Below are 22251 nucleotides of genomic sequence, written 5' to 3'. Positions count from 1 at the left end.
TATACCACACTGGTTCCTAACTATACACATCTATCTATTTGCATAATAAGAGTCTACACTGGAAAACACTGTTTGTGCCAATTCCTTTTGTATGGCTCCACTCCATCCATTGCTAACTCACAGGGCTTGTTTGAAACTCTACTGCTTGTTTGAGAGTAAAAAGAGAAACAAAAGCAAACAGGCTGAAATACTCAACGAGGCCTCTCAAGCAGTCATCTGCAAACTGTCCTTCAACTGGTTGTGGTGGGTTTCCCGGGCTGTGTGGCCGTGGTCTGGTGGATCTTGTTCCTAACGTTTCCCCTGCATCTGTGGCTGGCATCTTCAAAGGTGTATCACAGAGGAAGTCTGTTACACACACTGTTACGCAAACTGTCAGTGTGTAACAGACTTCCCTCTGTGATACACCTCTGAAGATGCCGGCCACAGATGCAGGCGAAACGTTAGGAACAAGATCCACCAGACCACGGCCACACAGCCCGGGAAACCCACCACAACCAGTTGAATCCGGCCGTGAAAGCCTTCGACAATACACTCTCCTTCAAGCGTCACAGAGACCTCTTACGATGAAATGCCTCTAAAGATGTTAGAAATAGATGCAGGCGAAATGTTAGGAGCAAAACCAACAGCCACGCAGCCCGGAGAATCCACAACAGGCTGTCCAAGTTTCCAAAGGCAACTCTTATGTGACAAGGTAAATTTCAGAGCGGCTTTTTGTTCTCAGGTGCAAATCATAGCTCTTTTATTCTCAGTAAGGCAGATTCACGCTGATGTGATGCAAAGGACTTTACTATACGGGGCTGCTGGGAAAGAGAAGAAAGTTCTGGCTGCCGCCATGCTTCTTTGCCAGCTTTTCTCCAGAAGGGATTACATCGTCTCCTCTGCAAGACAAGGAAAGGGCATCAGCTTCGGAACTGGAAAGCAGGAGCACTTCCCCTTCCTGCCGGGCTTCTGGGAAGGAGGGGGGCCCCTTCTCCCTGATTCTCTTTGCGAAAAGCTAGGACGTCAAGGGACATGCAATTCCCCCCACCCCTATACAGCAATTGGTGTAGCAGAAAATGCATCATCTGCCCACCCCATATGAACATTTGAAGCTGCTTTACACTGAATCAGAATTGGCTCACTGGGGACAGTCTTGCCTACACCGATTGGCAGAGGGTCTCAGACAGAATCATAGAGTTGAAAGAGACCACAAGGGCCATCCAGTCCAACCCCCTGCCATGCAGGAAAACACAGTCAAAGCATTCCTGACATATGTCCATCCAGCCTCTGTTTAAAAACCTCCAAAGAAGGAGACTCCACCACTCTCCAAGGAAGTGAATTTCATTGTCCAACAACCCTGACAGTCAGAAAGTTCTTCTTAGTGTTTAGGTGGAATCTCTTTTCCTGCAGCTTGAACCCATTACTCTGTGTCCTAGTCTCTTAGGCAGCAGAAAACAAGCTTGCTCCCTCTTCATGGCATCCCTTCAAATATTTAAACATAGCTATCATGTCTTCCCTTAACCTTCGCTTCTCCAGACTAAACATCCCCAGCTCCTTAAGCCTCTCTTCGTAGGACATGGATTCCATACCTTTTACCATTTAGTTTCATATCACCAGCTACCAAAGCCTTTTTAACTGGAGATGCCAGCAACTGAACCTGCCATGCAGAAGTTCTGCCACTGAGAAATGCTTCCTCCTCCCCTTTCAAAATCAGGGCTTGGGATAAATGGAGGAAACTGTGCTGGCCCATTGCCCTGTCTGTTTTCTACCCATAAGCAAGTGTGTGAGATACAATTTCCACATCAGACATGAGGGTGCTAGCCAAGTGACCTAGTTGCCTACAACTTCAACCTCATAGAGCTAATATTAAAGGGCAAGGGGGAACAAAGGAGTCTTTAGTGGTGGGTAAACATGGCTCCCCACACCCCCAGCTGAATTTTGAAGCTGCTATCACAGTTGTCCCACAATGGGCTGGTGTCATTAAAAGGGTGCCACGTGACTCTTCCACCAACCACGGTGTCAGAAGTGACAAAGTACCTCCTTTGTCCATCTGGCGAGGACTTCGACGAAGCATCTGCAAAGAAGTCCGTCCCTGACACTTTTTCTGAAACAAGGAAGAAAACAAGGAAGAAAACCAGGGTGAAGATGTGTGTTTATTTTACATTTATTCATTTACTTGCCCCCATTTATTATCTGGCATCCACATTTCTCTTTGAGACTCAAGGTGATGTAGATTGAGGCATTTGTCTTTATGTATATCCCACTTTTCTCCCACAGCTGGGACTCAAAAAAGTGCCTTAGAGTATTGTTCTCCACACCTCTGCTTTCTCAGGCCAAAAATCCTGTGAGGTAGGCCAGGCTGAGAGTCTGTGCTGGGCTTAAAAATCACTCAGTGAGCTTACATGGTAGAAGCAGAGATTCAAACATAGGTTACGCAGGGTCCTAGTCCACCTTTCTATCCACTACACAACTCTGGCTCTCAAGGAGAATTCACACCTCGTATCTGACTCTTCTTGGGACCTTAGACCCAACCTGTGTGTAATACGGTATTTAAGTACTGAGGACGAAGAAGAGTTTTGGATTTATAGCCCCCTTTGTCTCCTGTAAGGAGACTCAAGGCGACTTACAAACTCCTTTCCCTTCCTCTCTCCACAACAGACACCTTGTGAGGCAGGTGGAGCTGAGAGAGTTCTGAGAGAACTGTGGCTAGCCCAAGGTCACCCAGCAGGCTCCGTGTGTAAAAGCAGGGAAACCAATCCAGTCCCCTAGAGAGGAGTCTGCCACTCAGGTGGCGGAGAGCGGAATCAGACCCAGTTCTTCAAATCAGAGTCCACTGCTCTTAACCACTACCTGACAGACATTTTCCCCTTCCTCACCTCATGTTTCTTCAGAGTTGGGCTGGGCAGGAGGATGTTGCACTGAGAACAAGTCACCAGCGTGTCATAAAGAGAGTCCTCCAGGGCCTGGGGTGCAGCAGAGGCCAGAGTGCTCACGAAGGCCAGCTTTCTGCTCCTCGGAGGCTTCAGCGAGGGCCTTCCGGTGGAAGCCAGCTCCTTCTTCTTGGGGTGGGCACCTCGCTCCACGGCCTCAGAAGTGGGAGTCGGAGGGTGCTGAGGAGATGTGGGAGAGCCAGGACGCTTGGGTGAGTGAGTGGTGAGGTCCCCCAGAAGCCGAGGGAGCGGAAAGCATTCATTCTGTGGAGGAAAGAAAAACACCGCTTGGGATGAGCATGGGGATGTACTCCATAAAATGCCCCCCAAACGTACAAACAAGCAAGTTACCACACTGATAAGACAATCTGTATTAGCCAGCCCCCCTAGTATATTTTTATCCTGCCCTGCGTCAAGGGGTTCAAAGCAGTGCACACAGTTCATTCTCACTTGGCCTTTATCCTCAAATCAACCCTGTGAACTAGGTTAGGCTGAGAGGGAGAGAATGGCATCACCCACAGAGCCATCCCAAGCACAGTTGCACCGCTGAATTCAATGGATTCAGGAGTGTGTTGACTCAGTTTTGGATTCTACTCCCAGCCTACATCGTGGCATTCGAACCCAGGTCTCTCCGATGCATTTCAACAACGTTTCCAAATTGGCTGATCTATACACACAGAGGCGAGGGCAAAATCTATGACGGGGCATCCTCTGAAATATGGTGATTATAGGTGGGATGGGGTATACCATTGGAAGGGGGTATACCACCTCTCATATTTCCACAGCAGGGCAGAACTGTCCACAAACAGGTGGAGGGGAGAGATCCACTGCTGAGGCAAGGGTGAATTCACCCCCGCAATGACCCATAGTTCTTGACAGGGCAGTTCCGGCCTTCCCACTACGCTGGGTGAGGTGGAGGGTCCTAAACTACCATGAAAAGGACCCAGATACCTGGTCCTTTGCAAAAAGCAGAAAGCCTCCATTGTTGTGATTGTCAGTCATAATTCAGCCACTATGGGGACAATGTGCAAAAGAGCTTACCAAGTGCTGGAGGAATTTCTCATCAGGGAACGACCTATGGCAGTGTTGGCATAAGTTGGCACTGGAGTCTAAGGAAGATGGAAAGAGAGAGTAGAGAGCTCAAAGCAAAGAAATGGCCACTTGGCCATGCTGGCAGGGGCTGGTGGGAATTGCAGTCCATGAATATCTGGAGCACCATAGGTTGGCCACTCCCTGCCCTAAGGCCTCTTAAATGATAGGAAAGGGAAAAATCTTACTGGTTTACATTAAGTAAATGTTACATTAGCTTTAAAAGGGGCTTGGACAGATTTATGGGGGAGAAGTCGATTTATGGTTACCAATCTTGATCCTCCTTGATCTGAGGTTGCAAATGCCTTAGCAGACCAGGTGCTCGGGAGCAGCAGCAGCAGAATGCCATTGTTTTCACATCCTACATGTGAGCTCCCAAAGGCACCTGGTGGGCCACTGCGAGTAGCAGAGAGCTGGACTAGATGGACTTTGGTCTGATCCAGCTGGCTTGTTCTATATGTTCAACACTTGTTGCTTAAAGTGAAGCTTTAGAGAAGAAGAGAGAGGAGTGTTTGATTTATATCCCCCCTTGCTCTCCTGCAGGGAGACTCAAAGGGGCTTAAGCAAGCCTCCCTTGCCCTCCCCCCCTCGGGCAACAAACACCCTGTGAGGTAGGCAGGTGGGGCTGAGGAGAGTCTCCCGGTGAAGCTGTGGGATCTCAAGCCCAAGGTCACCCAGCTGGCATGTGTGGGAGTGCACAGGCTAATCTGAATTCCCCAGATAAGCCTCCACAGCTCAGGCGGCAGAGCTGAGAATCAAACCCGGTTCCTCCAGATTAGATACACGAGCTCTTAACCTCCTACGCCACGGCTGCTCCTTTAGGTATTAAATTACAGCTGCTTCAATATAATAAAAGAGTTCATTAGGAATGATGGGTTATTTTATTTGTATGTATGCATAAGTGTCTTACAACACCATTCTTCCCTTCTCCATTTTTATCTCCTCAGCCACACTTTGAGGTACAGCAACCAGCCCAAGAGGAGTTTCTAAGGCATTTGTATCTGGGTGTCCCAGATCCTACTTTAACCCCTAGGATAACCTATACAAAAACTACTATGCTAAATTATTAAGAACAAGCTGTTCTCTGTGCAAGGCAGCACAGCCACTGCAGGTCCGAGCTCCTGTTGCAGACAGGAAAATCTGGGTCTGGGATGGGGGGATAAGATTTGAACTCACCGTGGCTCCTCCCTTGAGCTTTCGCTTTGCAGATGACTTTGTGCTCCTTCAAAGCTTTGTACATGACGTACTTGCCGCAGTGCCAGCACGATGTGGTCCGGCTACCACAGGTATCCAGGTGAGCCTGCAGCTTGTGGTCGGGAAGGTCCAGTTCGCAGAATTGACACCGGACTGTCCGCTCGGGGCATTCCTCAGCCTGCGGTCAAGGGGAGAGAAGGAAGCCAGTGTGAAGCGCGTGAGGCAAAAAGTGGAAGGCAGGGAGAAGGACCGCTGGGCCGGCAGGATGCTGGAAGAAGTATAACACAGGCCTCCGCTCCCAGACGCTCTCGTGAGCAAGTAGGGGAAAAGAGAGAAATCCAGGTAAGTGCTGCAGAGACAAGGAGTTACCAGGTATGTCAGCCATGTCCCGTCGTCCGTCTCAGCTCACTCGTGCCTCAGGGCCAAACAACATCATACATTTTTTAATGAGCTGGGTCTATCCTCTGGCAGAAATATGGCCTATTCTCCTAGTCTTACCTCATGCCGTTCCAGTAGGTACTGCTGCGTCAGCTGATGGCAGAGATTACATCTTACCTGTGGGTGGGAAAAGCAGGGAGGGGAGGACGCTGTTTGATAGAAATATCCACAGGTTGTACCGGGGGAAGCCCCCTGGTCCTGCTCTGATTCATGATGCAGTCTGCAATGCTGACCACAGAGTAGGGGGCTTCCTCTTGTCCAGGGGTAGGGAACCTGCAGCTCGAGAGCCGCATGCGGCTCTTCTGCCCTTGCACTGTGGCTCCACGAGCCGAGCTGCCGGCCCCATCCTTGCCCGCCCTGCAGCGCACCAACTGCCCACGGTTGGCTGGGCCGCGCTGCGGGCTTCCCCTCTTGCCCACCCCATTGGAGTGGGGCAGACGCTTTCCCAGCGGCCGGCGAGGCCAAGCCACCAGCTTCATCCTTGCTCACCCTGCAGGCAGCAGGGCGGGCGCATCCATGCGCTTCTCAGAATGAGCGGAGTAAAAGATAAAAAAACCCCTATATATATAGTGTTATCTTTATTTTAAATGTCAAAAATTATTTGCAGCTCCAAGTGTTTTCTTTTCCCGTGGAAAACGGGTCCAAATGGCTCTTTGAGTGTTAAAGGTTCCCTATCCCTGCTCTTGTCTAACTTCCACCAAACAACCCTGTACAAAAAAAATGTTCTTCAGATGCAGTTAGAGATGTGAAGCTCTGGCAGGAGAGAGGGAACCCTGGGAAAATGTGAGGAATCTTATCCATTTCCCCCCATTTTTCCAGGGGGTGAGGCAGGAGGAACCCAACAGCATTTAGTTTGTCCTCATCAGGTATCATCTGCCTCGGGCATAAATGCCACAACAACGTCTAAGTATATTCCTTGCCCCTGTCGCCTCCGGTGGTTTTCAGAGAGAGACCCTTAGCCTTGGAGGTGGGGAACGGCACCTACCTCCTTGTGGGCTTTGGCAAAGTGCTCCTTCATGTCCTTTAATGCGATGGGTTCATCACACTTGGGGCAGACGGCCAGAAAACGCACACAGTGAGCCTCATGGAGGGAGAAGTTGCTAGCTGTCACCTCATGCTTGCTGAGCAGGAAGGAAGGAAAGAAGGAAGGAAGATCCAGTCAGACGCCAAGGCTACAAAGCTGATTTCTGGAACAGTTTTCTGGGTTTATAAGATTCTCTGCTGAATTCTTGCGTATTTTTATGCTGGTGTTTTTTCTTTGTGTTTTGTTGCTATTATTGTGCATTATTTTCAATGGTCTGTGTCGGTGTGCGGTATGGGCAGCAGCCCTCCCCCACCATGACCAAACGACTTTTTTTGCACCAAGTCTTGAAATCAGTGTATGGAGCCTGGGGGAAGGAGAAGGGGTGTGGGGAACAATTTTCGGGGGGGGGGGGGGCATGACTAAATAGCCAAAGCCCAGGGACATTTGACCCCATATGTCCCACTGGGCGGTGCACCCCTGGTCCTGAGAAGGGGAACAGTGGAAGGGAAACTCACCAACCAGCGCCCTCCCTTCACATAAGAACCCTCCTCCCAAAGCACACACAACTGTTATCATTCATGGCAATTACACTTTCTATGCAACAAAAGCATCAAGTTTCATCATGAAACTTCGCAAGTGGTCCTTTAAAAAAAAACCTTTACAAAAAATGAAATTAGATCCACATACAATATAATTCTTGCTTGTTGTCAGCTAGCCTGATCTCCAGATCTCCAAAGCTAACCTGGGTGGTACCTGGGTGGAAAACCACTGAGGAATACCAGGATCATTATGCAGAGGCAGACAATGGCAAACCACCCTGTTCATCTCTTGCCCTGAAAACCCTACTGGGTTGTCCAAAGTCGGTTGCGACTTGGGCACTTTTTACACAAACAAACGTAGAAGAGTGGCTTACAAACTCCTTTCTCTTCCTCTCCCCACAACAGACACCTCGTGAAGTAGATGGGGCTGAGAAAGTTCGGAGAGAACTGTGACTAGCCCAAAGTCACCCAGCAGGCTTCACATGTAGGAGTGGGGAAACAGATTCAGTTCACCAGATAAAGAGTCCGCCACTCAGGTGGAGGAGTGGGGAATCAAACGTGGTTCTCCAGATTAGAATCCACCTGCTCTTAAGTACTACACCACACTGGCAATGGGGCCGATGCAAATGAAGTCAGTACACAAATACTGCCTTGATGCCTCCCTCCTCCCTTTATATTTTGGAGGCATCTTTACAGGGAGATATTTCTTTTCAAAGGCAAACAAACGTTGCCTCTCCCTCCCACACAACTATTTTATGTTTGCTCTCGAAACTGGAAGCTCTTAATAATCCCCAAAGAGAAGAGGTGGGTGAATGATCATTCCAGAGGAGAAGCGTTTGAATTTGCAGCAGGTTTTGTCAAATCTTTAAGGTGGCGCTAAGCCTCTGCAGGATTTTTGTCAGCGAAAGAGAAGATCTAGGAAACGCAGGCTCGCCCACCGGCCAGGAACTGCTTACCAGTTTTTGCAGAGCTTTCTCTCCTCCATCTCTTCCCTCGGCTCCTCTTTCACTTTCATTTCTGCAATATTCTGCAAGGAAAGGAAACCAAAGTCATCCAGCTGACTCACCAGCGCCCATAAGTGCTTGGAGGCCGCTGGAGGGCAGCAGAGGACTTCTTTTGACCCCTTCACTGCCCCAAGGCGAGTGTTAAACCCTACTCACAGAAGGTGCCTGATGCCGGGCAAAAGCAGAGCTGGAGCCTTTGGACTGTTCACACTGAAACTGACAGATGATTTGGTCAAGGCCCCTGAGAGATCTCTTGTACCTTTACAAGTTCAGAGGAGGGAGAATCCTGCTCATTGCCACTTCTCTTTTCACGCCGCCACCCCCCCTTCCGCACATGCAGAATAATGCACTTTCAATCCACTTTGCAGCTGGATTTTACTGTGCAGAATAGCAAAAACCACTTGCAAACTATTGTGAGAGTGGATTGAAAGTGCATTATTCTCAGAGCAAGGGGGAAATGTGCCCGGTGCACGGGTGCGTCCTCCGCCCCCGCCCTGCCCCAGAACGCCCCCGCCACACCCCTGGAATGCCCCCACCACGCCCTCGCCACGCCCCCACAGGGGTGCACGCCCGGTGCATCACGTACCCCTACCCCCCACCCCCTTGGAGTTTCGCCTCTGATTATTCTGCATGCGCGGAAGGGGCCTGAGAGCCCAGCAGACAAACCCATGAGCTCTGAACTATTTGGAGTCAGCAGACAGCCCGGGGAAGGCAGCCAGGCAGAGAAATCTACCTTTTCCTTGGGTCACTGTCATGATGTCTGGACCCTTTCTGAAGGAAACAAAACACCTGGTCACTTAATCTCCTTTGCCCGTGACCAGGTCACAATAGCCCTTGTCGAGCCAGCCAATCACGGCTTTGGTGACCAGTCACCAGAGGTGGGATCCAACCAGGTCTCACCACTTCTCTAGAAGTGGTTACTAATTTTTTTCTGAGTGCCGAGAAGGGGTTACTAAAGCAACCTCCCTGCCCAATAGAGACTGGAGGTGCGTGTGTGCGGCGGCGCCACTGTTTGAATCCCACCACCATCGGAATCTGTTATTAAAATTTTTGGATCCCACCACTGCCGGTCACACCTCTTTGGATGGAACTCGGCCAGAAAGGGACACTTTCTCATAAAGAGGTGCTGGGGCTCGGCCGCATGGGAAGTCTTTCCTTTCTTATGGGATTCTGCGCATGTTCAGATGCAATCGGTCCACTGTTATTTTGTCGTACGCTACGGGCCTGAGCGCTGGCACCAAACACAGGCCTGGGCCATCACTATGGAGATCAAACCTAATACAAAAGGTGGGATGCTGCTGCATATTCTTTCTCCCCTGTGTGGCAGGGGAGGGGAATTCTTGTGTTTTCCACACTCCTACATTCCTGCTGAGTGACCTTGGGCTAGTCCAGGGGTCTGCAACCTGCGGCTCTCCAGATGTTCACGGACTACAATTCCCATCAGCCCCAATTGGCCATGGTGGCAGGGGCTGATGGGAATTGTAGTCCATGAACATCTGGAGAGCCGCAGGTTGCAGACCCTGGGGCTAGTCACAGTTCTCTCTGAACTCTCTCAGCCCCACCTACTTCACAAGGTGTCTGTTGTGGGGAGAGGAAAGGAAAGGAGCTTGTAAGCCACCTTGAGTCTCCTTACAGAAGAGAAAGGTGGGGTATAAATCCAAACTCCTCCTCCTCTTCTTCTTCTAAGTCTGGATGTGGCCAGAGGAAAGGCCCAAAGGCTCTTAACGTCTCCAAGACAGACTATGCCTCCAAGACAGACTGTCTTGGAGGCATAGGTTACAAACTGTGCATCAAGAGCCCTTGGGCCTTTCCAAAAAGTCCGTGCCTCTGGCATGAATTCGGGATATACTCTGTGCTTTTTTGTGTTAGTTATTTATCTGTTCTGCATTTTGGTCCTCCCTCCGCCCCAAGGAGAAAAATCAACAAACACACCCACCCACACAAACAACTGAAAATAACACGCAACAATATTAACAAACAGATTTGTGCTATTTGTTTAGTACATTTCCTCCAAAGAGATTAGGACAGCGAGCATGCTTATCTCTAACCATTATGCAACACTCTCTCATCACACATTTTGTTGCGGATTTCAACACACGTTGCAACTTATGGACAGACAACACAAATTAATCCTGCTACAAAGTGCTCCTTATCAAAATGGCAGCTGACGAATGGTGGACTTAAAATGCTTGATTTTTCTGCCACAAGTCAACTTTACCTTCTCTTGAGGAGTGCTGAGTTCCATTTGCTTTTTGGCTCACCTCTCAGGGCTTGCTTTGAATTCTCCTTCTTCTCCAACAGCTGTCAATCAGCATGTCATTTGCTGTTGACCTGACATTTTTCAATCTAAAACAGAAGCAGGTGGAGGCACGAGGCCTATATTCCCAGTGTAAATGGGCATCAGACAGTAGAAAGTCTGGCTTTTCACAGGAGTCCTGGAGATGGCACTGCTGTTCAGGGGAAATGAATCATAGAATCATAGAGTTGGAAGAGACCCCAAGGGCCATCAAGTCCAACCCCTTACCATGCAGGGACACACAATCAAAGCACTCCCAACATATGTTCATTCAGCCGCTGTTTAAAAAACTCCAAAGAAGGAGACTCCATCACTCTCTGAGGCAGTGAATTCCACTGTCAAACAGCCCTGACAGCCAGGAAGTTCTTCCTAATGTTTATGTGGAATCTCTTTTCCTGCCCCTTGAATCCATTACTCTGTGTCCTAGGCTCATTCTGCACATGCAGAATAATGCACTTTCAAACTGCTTTTAGTGCTCTTTGAAGCTGTGGGGAATAGCAAAATCCACTTGCAAACAGTTGTGAAAGTGGTTTGAAAATGCATTATTTTGCGTGTGCGGAAGGGGCCCTAGTCTCTGAGGCAGCAGAAAACAAACTTGCTCCCGCACCAACATGACATCCCTCATAAGATCTGCTCTCTCCAATGTTATTTTTGTTACAAGTGAACCTATTGAGAATTCTTTAACCACATATTGGCTGTCACTTCCAGAGCTGAAACAAAGCTCAACCCCCACCCACTCCCACATGACCCGGGTTCAAATCCAGGTATAGTGGCTAGAGTGTAGGTTCGAATCCCCGCTGTGCCCAGGAAGCTTGCTGAGTGATCTTCGACCAGTTATTCTCTCTCAGTCGAACCTATCTGCGAGGATAGAAAGGAGGCAAGGGAACTGAGGTAAGACCCCATTGCCAATAAAGGTGGGATATGCATTAAATAAATAATTTTGGCTTTTTGCCTCCACACTTAGGGAGGGAGGGCCTGAATTCCATAAGCCCCCTAAGTCACTCTTTTCACCAAAGGCTTGGGTGAGTTGCCCCAGAGTCCGTTGCCTGGAATTATTTATCCCTCAGCCCAAGTCTAGGAAAAAGCCCTCTGCAATATAAGCAGTCGGACCCCCACCCTCCTGCTAAGGCAGGGGTGGGCAATTATTTTTTCCATGGGGCCGCATAAGAAACAGAAAATATTGTAGAGGGCCGGGCCAAAAGGCAGGGGGGGCGAGGTGCTTTTGAAAGCCCCGCAGAAGCTGGCAGCCAAGGCAACCGGCTTCTGCGGGGCTTTCAAAGACGCCTCGCTCCCCAGCACGGCAGGGGGGCCAGTCAGGGTCATCCGACGGGCCGGATGTGGCCCCCGGGCCGTATAATGCCCAGGTCTGTGCTAAGGGGTGCCATAACAGCATGGGGACCAGAGTCCGGCACAAGAATGCGACACCGCTCCCCACAAACGCGTGCATCTCAGATTGTTTTGGGACCCATCTGGAGTGTCATGCTTGGGCAGGAAGTGATTGGCCCCTGAACTTTCCCCCTGGCACTAAGATGTGCCTGGCTGGACAATGGGGCTAGCTAATCCCCACTGTGTCACCCTAAGGTAATTATTAGCACTCGGGGCAGACCATTATTTACTCTACTTGCACCCATCCCAACAATCAATCACTATTCAAGAGATTAGTCCAGGCATTTTCTTGGATCCTGACCACTCTTCAAGCCTCTCCTATCTTTTTGTTGGAAGAAATAAATCCTTTGTCTCTGGCTTTTCTGGCCACTTACCTCATGCTGCCTCAGGATCAATTTTGGGGTATATATATTGGTCCTTCGGCCATTCATAGTGTGTTTGTGTTCTGCATCCATCCGCGCACCCCCCACTTGTGCGTGGGCTCGTTCCTTTGCTCCTGAAAATGCTGGCCGTTGTCCTATTCAGTCTGGTTTTCCCAGAATGTCCCATCAAGACTGGTAACTGTTATCCATCCCTGAAACCCTCCCTTTTCTCAGAGGAGTATCTAGGGAAAATGTAGCCTGGTGAAAAAGCTGAGTTTTCTGTGCCCTCCCCCACCACGACCAAACAACTTTTTTTGCTCCAGGGCTTGAAGTCAGTGTATGGACCCGGGAGGAAGGAGGAGGGGTGTGGGCACGATTTTCCACCCCCCACGTGACTAAATGGCTGCAGCCCGGGGACATTTGACACCGATGTCCCCCTGAGCGGTACGCCCCTGCCTTTTCTCCTAGCCAGCTCTTTTATGCTTTGTGTGAGTTACGTTCTTGGCTGAAAATATATTTCTTGTTTTGCTGTTTTTAGTCTTCAATGAGACCATATTTTACTTATACAACCGCCTGCTTGTTTAAGAGCTTTTACCCAGGTACACATGGGACATAAATCTCAGTTACCCTCTCACCTTCTGTCTCCAGTTGATTCTCCCAACTAAATTGCCTACTTAGGATAAAAGCACGTGCTCCAAAATACTCTCTCCCCTCTGGTCTGGGAGCACTCCAAGATCCTCTTGGTGTTCCTCGCAGGTGGTCCAGTATCACCCCTGGCTCTGTCGCAGCTCAGCAGGCCAACACAATTGCGCCTTCTCCAAAGAAACTCTGAGAACATTCTACAGGGACATTCTGCTCAGGCGCTACCACACCCCACCGTTTTTTCCCTTGAGTTGCTGAAAAGTCCCTCCCTGCCTGGCTCACCTTCCTTTCTGACTAAGGCTGGTTTGACCCTTAAGAAAACTCTTCTGAACTGGGGCTGGGGGGCGGGTTCAAGGTTTGCAAACTGACCAGAGCTGGTTGATTCCTTTCCACATCATCATAGCAAGACGGGAAGCAGAATCTCAGCAGTTGGAGGTGTCTAAGTGACTATGAAAATGATCTGTAGCTTAGTTATGGGAAGGCACCTGATGGCAGCGACATGATATAGTGTGGTTCAGGTGCCAGACGAAGATCTGAGAGACCAAGGTCCTTTCCGCACATGCAGAATAATTTGCCCTGGCGGCTAGGAAATTGCGAGCAAAGCATTTAAAGCGCTGTTTGAACTGATGTTCCAAAGTACTGGAGATTAACTTAGACTAGCTGAAGAAGCTGCAAAAACATCTGACGTACTTGATGGGGCATTTTAATTTAGAGATTGCGAACACTAATAATTTATATTTTAATGTAAAACTAAATTATTGTTTTAATTTAAATTATTGTCTTAACTAAGGTATTGTTTTAACTGCATGTATCTCTGTATTGTTATAGCCAATGGCTCAAACAATAAATACTTGACTGACTGACATGCAGAATAATGCACTTTCAATCCACTTTCAATGCACTTTGCAGCTGGATTTTACTGTGCAGAATTGCAAAATTCACTGGCAAACAATTGCAAAAGTGGGTTGAAAGTGCATTATTGGAAGGGGCCCCAGATTCAAATCCCCACTCGGCCGTGGAAACTTGCTGGGTGACTTCGGGCCTTTCACACATTCTCAGCCAAACCTACTTCACAGAGTTGTGAGGATCCCATGGAGGAGAGGAGAAGCATGTGAGCCACTTTGAGTTCCCAGCAGGGTTGCCAGCTCTGGGATGGGAAATTCCTGAAGATTTGGGGGTAAAGGCCTAGGGAGGCCAGGGTTTGGGGAGGGGGACCTCAATGGGATATAATGCCATAGGTGTAGTGGTTAACAGCAGGTGGATTTAATCTGGAAAACCGGGTTTGATTCCCCACTCCTCAACCTGAGTGGCGGAGGCTTATCTAGTGAACCAGATGTGTTTCTGCACTCCTGCATTCCTGCTGGGTGACCTTGGGCTACTCACAGTTCTTCGGGACTCTCTCATCCTCACAAGGTGTCTGTTGTGGGGAGCGGAAGGGAAAGGAGCTTGTCAGCCACTTTGAGTCTCCTTACAAGAGAGAAAGGTGGGATATAAATCCAAACTCTTCTTCTTCAAAGCGGCCATTTTCTCCAGAGGGAACTCTGTTGTCTGGAAATCAGTTATAATTTTGGAGACTGGCATTGCGGAGAGTCCCCACTGAGGAGAAAATGGGGTATAAATGCAGTGAATAAAAATAATTCAGTCAGCCCTTACTGAGGCTAATTTTCTATGCGTGCCAGAAGGTTTCCAGGAACTCACCAGTTACCACCTGGACACTGACAACCTAAATCTCCAGTGAGGAGAAAAACTGGGTATAAATGAAGTAAATACATAAATGAAATAGTCAGCTTCTTCGCAGGCTAATGTCCCCATTGTTCCGATAAGGTTTCCTGTTCTCCCAGGCAGTAGGGCCAGAAATGGACAGGTTGTACCTTGATACACAAACACACACTAGCCACAAATCCCTTGCCCCCTGGGTGGGGGAAAGAGAGTTTGAGAGCAGACTCACGGAGTCTCCCCAGCGATGTGGGTGAGCCAGTTTTTCTGGTAGCCACTTAACACCTGTCTGGGTGACAACTCCCTCATAAAGAAAACACCGTTTCCCAGCGCATGAGGGCAAGCCGTTGCTCCAACAACAGGCGGTCTCACCTTGAACGTTTGGGCATCGCCTGAACAGCCTCCCTGCCTATCAGGGAAGATCATCTCTCATGCTGGCTACAATCCAGGGGGCTGGGTGACAGCCTCTCTTTGTGCTGTACGGGGAAGGGAGGTGTCCTTTTAACAGCCTGGGGATTGGCAGCGTTTCTATTCAGGACAAGCCACGAAAGGTTTGGGTCCCGTGCAGTCCACCGGCACGTTTTTGGCGGTTCAAAGCCTCCTGCTGCCCTGGCTTGGATGGCTTGGGCTGGCCCAGTCTCATCTGATCTCAGAAGCAAAGCAGGATGAGCCTGGCTTGCTGCACACAGGCAGGTAATGGAGATGAGTTAGAGTGGATTTCCAAATGCCAGAGAAAGGACTGTGCCGTTTCAGATCGGGAGATCACATGCTTCAGTGCTCCGGCATTGAAAAATAAATATATACATTCCCAAGCAGAGAACTAGAGAAGAAGTGTTTGGATTTATACCCCACTTTTCTCTACTTTAAAGAGTCTCGAAGCAGCTTATAAACTCCTTCCCTTCCCCTCCCCACAATCAGTGCCAGATTTACCTATAGGCTTGGCAGGCGGAAGCCCAGGGTTTCAAAATCTAGGGGGCCTCCAGCCAAGATGTGTAATATTTTCAACACTGTCCTAGGCCTATCTTACACATGCTGTCACAACGCCTGGTAGTCCCTGAACAACCCTCCAGTAATTTTCCTTGACCTCATTTCAGAATAACACTGTCTTAAGCCACTAACTCGACACTTGCCTTGATTTTGTCCCTCCAGGACTTCCCTGAAGTGGGAATCAAACCCAGATTAGAGTACACCGCTCTTAACCACTACTCCACGCTGTATGTCTTTTGCCCTGTCTTGGATTGCCTGGGCTAGCCAGATCTTGGAAGCTAGGCAGGGTCAGTCCTGGCTAGTACATGGATGGGAGGTCACCAAGGAAGTCCAGAGTCGCTTTGCAGAGGCAGGCAATTGGCAAACAATCTCTCGCATTGAAAACCCAAGTCAAATGTGACTTGACAGCTCTTTGCACACACATGTGCGTTTTCTCAGCAGGTCTCACAAATGATCTTGCAGTCAGAATGATTATCCTTGTATTTTGGTGGTGGAGGAAACTGCCTTCCCTAAGGTAGTTCACGGCTGGTGTGAAATTTGAGGCAGGGACTTTCCCGAAGGCTATTGCTATAAGTTGATTGCACAAGGAGGCGCTTATCTAAAAGAGACAAACTTATTCTTGTTGTATGTGAGCTCCTGTAGGCAGCAATGAATTTGCCTCTTGACAGATGTCCAGGCAAACATGCGATTGCACTTCTCAGGGTTTGCGCAAAACCAGTTCCCGGCAAGAGGCCAACATCTTTTCTCTGGGTCCAGTGAAAAGTCGTAACACAGGTCCTGCATGCAATGTGCCCGTCATACATATGAATCATGGGAAGGGAAAACTACGGTATTTTATTTCTAAAATGTCCCAAGTCGGATGTGTCATGATTGACAGTCTGGACTGCTCTTCCCCACACAGTGAGCTTCAGGAAGAGCACCTCCCCGCTTCATTGGGCCTTGATTTGGGGTTCCAAAGGCATATTTTGTATTTCTGTCATCTTCCATTCATAAGACCGTGTTAATGATGTTCTACCCTCCTTGGCGACGGTCTGCAGTCATTAAAAGGGGCTTGGACAGATTTATGGAGAAGTCGATCTATGGCTACCAATCTTGATCCTCCTTGATCTGAGATTGCAAATGCCTGAGCAGACCAGGTGCTCTGGAGCAGCAGAAGGCCCTTGCTTTCCCATCTTGCAGGTGAGCTCCCAAAGGCACCTGGTGGGCCACTGCAAGTAGCAGAGTGCTGGACTTGATGGACTCTGATCTGATCCAGCAAGGCTCTTTCTTATGTTCTTATGGCTTCTCATATGCCACATGCCTTTCTTGTTGAAGCGCACAGGTATTTATTTTGCCACTGAAATTCGGTCTGTGAGTGTTCGGACCTGCCCTTCTAATAGAATGTATGAGGTATTTGTTGGGAGATTTCAGAAATGCCTCTGATTTCCAATAGCCTCCTGCCAAGTGTGGAGTGACACGTTCCGAGAACCGCTGAGTGAGATTGTGCCATTGGGGGTCAAAGGCCACGACCTGAACACAAAAGCCCCCGTATAAGCAAAGTAGTGTGGCATAGTGGTTAAGAGCAGTGGACTCTAATCCGGAGAACCAGGTTTGATTCCCTGCTCCTCCACGTGAGCAGCGGGTTGTGATGTGGCGAACCAAGTTTGTTCCCCCACTCCTGCATATGAAGCCTGCTGGGTGATCTTGAGCTACTGACAGTTCTCTCCAAACTTTCTCAGCCCCACCTGCAAGGTGTTTGTTGTGGGGAGGGGAAGGAGTTTGCAAGCTGCTGGGATCCTCTTTTAAGGTTGAGATGAGTGGAGTCTAAATGCAAACTCTTCTTCAAAATGTAAGATGACGCCCACAGCAACTGGCCAGACCCCCATGCTCTGGTCTGGCAAGTTCCCCTGGGGTCCCAAAGCCAACACAGGCAGTGCAAAAGAGAAGCAGCCAGTCCTTTACTGTACTACCCTGCCAGGCAGGCACTTAGCCAAACGGAGAGCTGATGCCATTCTAGGCATGAACAGGCAAACCCTCCCTCATCATAGAATCATAGAGTTGGAAGAGACCACAAGGGTCATCAAGCCCAATCCCCTGCCATGCAGGAACACACAACCAAAGCACTCCCGACATATGTCCATCTAGCCTCTGTTTAAAAGCCTCCAAAGAAGGAGACTTTACCACACTCAGAGGCAGTGAATGCCACTGTCAAACAGCCCTGACAGTCAGAAAGTTCTTCCTAATGTGTAGGTGGAATCTCTTTCCCTGCCCTTGAATCCATTACTCCGTGTGCAAGTCTCTGAGGCAGGGGGTCGGAGGTCCACTCAAACTTAGGGCGGAGTGAAGAAGGACACTCTGCACGCGCGCAGCGGCCCCCAGGAGCGCCGGGATCGGCAACGGGATGCGGGGGGGGGGGGCCTTCCCCGGGACGCCGGGAGGAGGAGAGAGGCCGGCGCTGCGCCCAACGGGGAGGGGCCGGAGCCGGGGCTGGCGCTAAGGCGGCCCTCTTTAAAAGCTTCCCGGCCTTCCTACCTCTGTGCCAGCCCGCCGTCCGCCCCGTCCGGGCCGCCTCCCGCCGTGGCCATGGCTCGCATGTCGCTGGTGCTGCGCCCGCTGCTCCGCTGCAAAGACTTGCTCATCCTGGTGGGCACCCCCCTGGCCTTCATGCCACTCCCGCTGCTGGTGCCCACGCCGGTAGGTCCCAGCGTCGGCGAACCCCGACGCCTCCCCTCCGCTCTGGGCTTCCCTGCCTAGTGGGCACAGCGCGGAGCCCCAACGGAGCGCCAGCTGCCAGCCGAGGTGCCCGTCGGGAGCCAGCAGCTTGGAGCAGCCTGCTTCTTCCCCAAGGGGGGCGGGGAAGGATGATGCCAGCCTTACCCAGGGAAGGGTGGGGGGAGAGGAGGAAGGGGGCGTCCCCGCACGCCGCACCGGTTCAGCTTTCAGCACCAGGGAAAAGAACCAGGGCACTGCTATAGGTTCCCCGGCTCGGTTCAAATCCTTTTCTTTCCCCTGAGTATAAAGAACTAACAAGTCGCAGTTAACAGAGGGAGATGCCTGCTGTTCCTGACCGGGTCTGTCAAAGGCAGCAGGAGCTAAATCGAACCTCCATATATATCAGCAGTCTACCTCCTGGGCTTATAGGGGGATGAAAGGACAGCATATGTCCTGGAGTCCCGCTGGGGGTTTTTTCAAGAGGCATGTGGGTGGCCTGTGATGAAGTAGATAGATCTCCACCCTGGTTAGGTCCCTGGGTTTTGGCCTGGGCTCACGCCCCCGCCCCCGCCCCCGCCCCCGCCCCCGCCCCCGCCTTGTCTTTGCCTGGGGCATTTAAATACTTCACAGCAAGAAAGTGTGTCTGTCTAGAACAAGGGGAAGGGGGTGGGGGGAGCCCAACCTGTCATTAATGGGATGTTGAAAGAGAAAGTTAAGCGAAGCTCAAATATTGTGTCATCTGTGTTTGTGTCAGTGCAGTAAAAGTTAACCTTAAATTACAGCGTCCGGTGAATGAGGGCAAATTCCCCGGTTGTGAACTAGTGTTAGGAAAATGTCACCAGGGGTAACAAATGCTGGTTACACAGCAGCTGGAACAGAGTGGTTGGATCCGTAAAATGCCGCTGGAGGGGACAGTTTAACACGGCAGGATCACTGATTGGATCAAATGCAATCGTTTTTAGGGGAAGGCCTTAGCAGATCTAATGATACCCCCGTGCCAAATGCTCAAAATCGTACATTTTTTGATGCAACCAAAACTCATCAAAACCTGGACACTTCACTAATTCTGATACCATATCCGATATCATAGAGAGACAGTGTGGTATAGCGGTGAGAACATCAGACTAGGATCTGGGAGGCCCAGGTTTGAATCCCCACTCTGCCATGGAAACTTCCTGGGTAACCTTGGGCCACTCACTCACACTGTCAGTATAGCCTTCCTCACAGGATTGCTGTGAGGACAAACTGAAGGAGTCGGAAACAGAATGCGAGCCACTTGGGGTTCCCTTTGGGCAGAAAAGGAGAGTATAAATGAATAAAGAAATAAATCTCTTTAGTTGACATCCAGAGACCCGACATACAGTCTTGAATTGCACTGGAAAGTTCTAGACTGGCAATTCCCAATCCAGTGCCTGTGGGTACCACTGTGACTAGCAGTGTGTTCCCTACAGCCTATTTGCTTCTTCTGAAAGCCTCTTGCCACAGTTAAAGCAGTGATGGTTACCCCTGGATACACAACACCTCACCTGGAATATTGTGTGCAGTTCTGGGCAGCGCAATTCAGGAAGGATATTGACAAGCTGGAACGGGTCTAGAGGGCAACCGAAACGTTCAAAGGTCTGGAAGCCATGCCCTGTGAGGAGAGACTTAGGGAGCTGGGGATGTTTAGTTTGGTGAAGAGAAGGTGAAGAGGTGACACGATAGCCATGTTTAGATATTTGAAGGGATGTCATGTTGGTGAGGGAGCAAGCTTGTTTTCTGCTGCTCCAGAGACTAGGACCAGGAGAAATGGGTTCAAGGTGAAAGCAAAGAGATTCCACCTAAACATCAGGAACAACTTCCTGATAGGAAAGGCTGTTCGACAGTGAAATGCACTGCCTCAGAGTGTGGTGGAGTCTCCTTTGGAGGTTTTTAAAGAGAGGCTGGATGGCCATCTGTCAGGAGTGCTTTGCTTGTATGGTCCTGCATTGCAGGGGGTTGGACTTGATGGCCTTTGGGGTCTCTTCCAACTCTATGATTCAAAGAATCCAAGCAAATGGTACTCTGAACAACCAAACTCCAGTCAAGTGCCAGGAAAGAAGGAATTACGATTTTGATGGAGTTTTAATCAGTTAGAGGGTGGACAGTTAGAAATTATAACAAAATGGTATTTAATTACTTGGACAGGAGAATGGATTAAAGATTTGGTTAGGCATTCAGAGACCTTTGCTTAAATTCTACTGCCTGGGTAAAGATATAAAAAGGTGTCGCAATGTTCCAGCAGAGTTTCTCCATCCGAGGAAGTTTCCCGAGACTAGTAAACCCACTGAGTTGCTTGCGAGTAATCTTTTTCTGCTGACTCTGAGCATCCAAAAGAAATACCTCTCTGTAAATACTGCATTCCGGCCAGCAGGTCAGCATTAGTACTATTGCTTTTGTAAAAGTGACTCGATTGTTCTTGGAGAAAGTGATGATGGAAGAGGGCGAGATCCCTCTGGTTTCAGTACAGCGAGGCCTGAAAAATAATGATTTTGGGCACCAGCCAATTAAAAAGCGTTTATACCAAAGAGCCCCGACGCACCCTTTACCTCCAGTTAATTGGCGGTGTCTACCCGCAAGAAAATTGACTTGACAAATTAAAGGCTATTGAACTGTCCTGGTTTAATCAGGTGTGTTTATGCCACCTTCCAAGAAGTCCAGGTTATGGGAGCTTTAACTGTGGTCAAGCGGAGATACGTTCTGATTGCACTCAGTCAGAGGTGTGACTTAGTGGCCTCTTCCGCACATGCAAAATAATGCACTTTCAGTCCACTTTCAGTGCACTTTGTAACTGGATTTTGCTGTGTGGAATAGCAAAATCCAGATTTCAAACAATTGTGAAAGTGGATTATTCTGCATGTGTGGAAGGGGCCAGTATGCAGTACTTCACAAATGCAAAGAGGGACATTCTTGTACACAGAGTGTTCATACTAATTTTATTCTCACAACACCCCTGCGAGGTGGGCTAGGCTGAGAGTATGTGACTGCAAAACGTCTCCCAACAAAGTCTGAAGCACGTATGAGAACTTGAACATGGATCCAAAAGATGCTGGCCTAGTACTCGAGCTCTAACCCTACACTGACTAAATGCCTGTCTGTTTCCCCGCCTCTCTTTTGTCTGGCAGGAGGCCCGATGTGGCTACATAATCATTATCATGGCCGCCTATTGGTGCACAGAGGTGCTGCCTTTGGCAGTCACGGCTCTGCTGCCCGCTGTCTTGTTTCCATTGTTTGGCATCCTGGAATCCCAAAAGGTAAGGAACGAGGGCAGTGGGATTTACTCTGGAGCTGGTCCCGAGTCCCTGTCACATTCTTATCTTCTTTTGTCTCTGTTGAAAACAACAGTCCTGTTGAGGCCACGTGAACAGCACCCAGAAGTAAGCCTGGGAGGGTGTTGGAGAGAGTGGGGCAGAAGGAACTGTTGATGGGGTCCATGATGGGATGGGATCCAAAATTCAAAAGGGAGGCAGAGAGGGGTACATCCCCACAATCCCAAGTGGCTTAGTAGCAGCCTGGCTTGACAGCTTCCAGGTGGGAGATATCCCGGAGTTACAAATTATCTCCAACTCAAACAGATCAGTTCCTCTAGAGAAAATGACTGCTCTGAAGAGTATATTATGGCATTAAAGGCAGTCGTGGCCCTCCCTGTCCCCAAACTCTCTCCATATTGCCCCAGTAGGCCCCTCCGCTCCTCGGAGGAGGACCTGCTCATGATCCCTGGCCCAAAAATGATCAGGCTGGCCTCGACGAGGGGCAGGGCCTTTTCAGCCCTGGCCCCTACCTGGTGGAACAGACTCCCTAGGGAGATCAGGGCCCTGCAGGACTTACAGAGTTTCCGCAGGGCCTGTAAGACAGACCTGTTCCGCCAGGCGTTTGGCCAGCCTGGTTAAAAATTACATCTACCATGTCATCTGGCCTCCCGTGGGCACAAGGGGGGGGGGAGGGGGGTAGCCAGA

The 22251-nt window shown here is 49.7% G+C and overlaps 2 protein-coding genes across 5 annotated transcripts in view; one reads left to right on the top strand and one right to left on the bottom strand.

Annotated features, from left to right (window-relative positions):
* Window positions 1–708: 708 nt before the first annotated feature.
* XAF1 (XIAP associated factor 1) lies at window positions 709–18382 on the bottom strand. 4 transcript variants are annotated; one of them, XM_048519551.1, is made up of 10 exons: window positions 14267–14294; window positions 10459–10543; window positions 8150–8220; window positions 6616–6751; window positions 5691–5747; window positions 5175–5370; window positions 3951–4018; window positions 2856–3173; window positions 2017–2083; window positions 709–878 (listed from the first exon to the last, which is right to left on the bottom strand). In XM_048519551.1, exons 3-10 carry the CDS (start codon window positions 8206–8208, stop codon window positions 865–867), a joined length of 915 nt encoding a protein of 304 aa, XP_048375508.1. In that variant the 5' UTR covers window positions 8209–8220; window positions 10459–10543; window positions 14267–14294; the 3' UTR covers window positions 709–864. The 4 variants fall into 4 exon arrangements, with proteins under 4 accessions (XP_048375508.1, XP_048375506.1, XP_048375507.1 ...); XM_048519549.1 differs by lacking the exon at window positions 14267–14294 and adding an exon at window positions 12254–12519 and having other exon boundaries at window positions 10459–10647; XM_048519550.1 differs by lacking the exons at window positions 10459–10543; window positions 14267–14294 and adding an exon at window positions 18098–18382.
* Window positions 18123–22251, top strand: part of SLC13A5 (solute carrier family 13 member 5) — a 17701-nt gene continuing 13572 nt past the window's right edge. Inside the window, exons 1-2 of the mRNA XM_048519548.1 lie at window positions 18123–18259; window positions 21421–21549. Of these exons, the coding sequence (XP_048375505.1) occupies window positions 18149–18259; window positions 21421–21549 (240 nt within the window). The 5' untranslated portion in view covers window positions 18123–18148. The remainder of the gene's footprint in view (window positions 18260–21420; window positions 21550–22251) is intronic.

Source organism: Sphaerodactylus townsendi, linkage group LG16 (assembly GCF_021028975.2).
Source record: "Sphaerodactylus townsendi isolate TG3544 linkage group LG16, MPM_Stown_v2.3, whole genome shotgun sequence".
In the NCBI taxonomy this organism is placed as follows: domain Eukaryota; kingdom Metazoa; phylum Chordata; class Lepidosauria; order Squamata; family Sphaerodactylidae; genus Sphaerodactylus; species Sphaerodactylus townsendi.
The sequence above is the reverse complement of the archived record's forward strand: the minus strand, read 5'-3'. Positions and strand labels throughout refer to the sequence as shown.

What these genes read in the sequence shown, in the direction of transcription:
- XAF1 (XM_048519550.1), bottom strand. Translation starts at nt 8,208, where the DNA reads ATGAAAGTGAAAGAGGAGCCGAGGGAAGAGATGGAGGAGAGAAAGCTC. An exon ending in AGCTCAAGGGAGGAGCCACG is followed by an intron (nt 4,019 to 5,174) that starts GTGAGTTCAAAT and finishes CATCTTCCTTAG; the next exon opens with ACTCCAGTGCCAACTTATGC. An exon ending in AGAAATTCCTCCAGCACTTG is followed by an intron (nt 3,174 to 3,950) that starts GTAAGCTCTTTT and finishes TTTCCTCCACAG; the next exon opens with AATGAATGCTTTCCGCTCCC.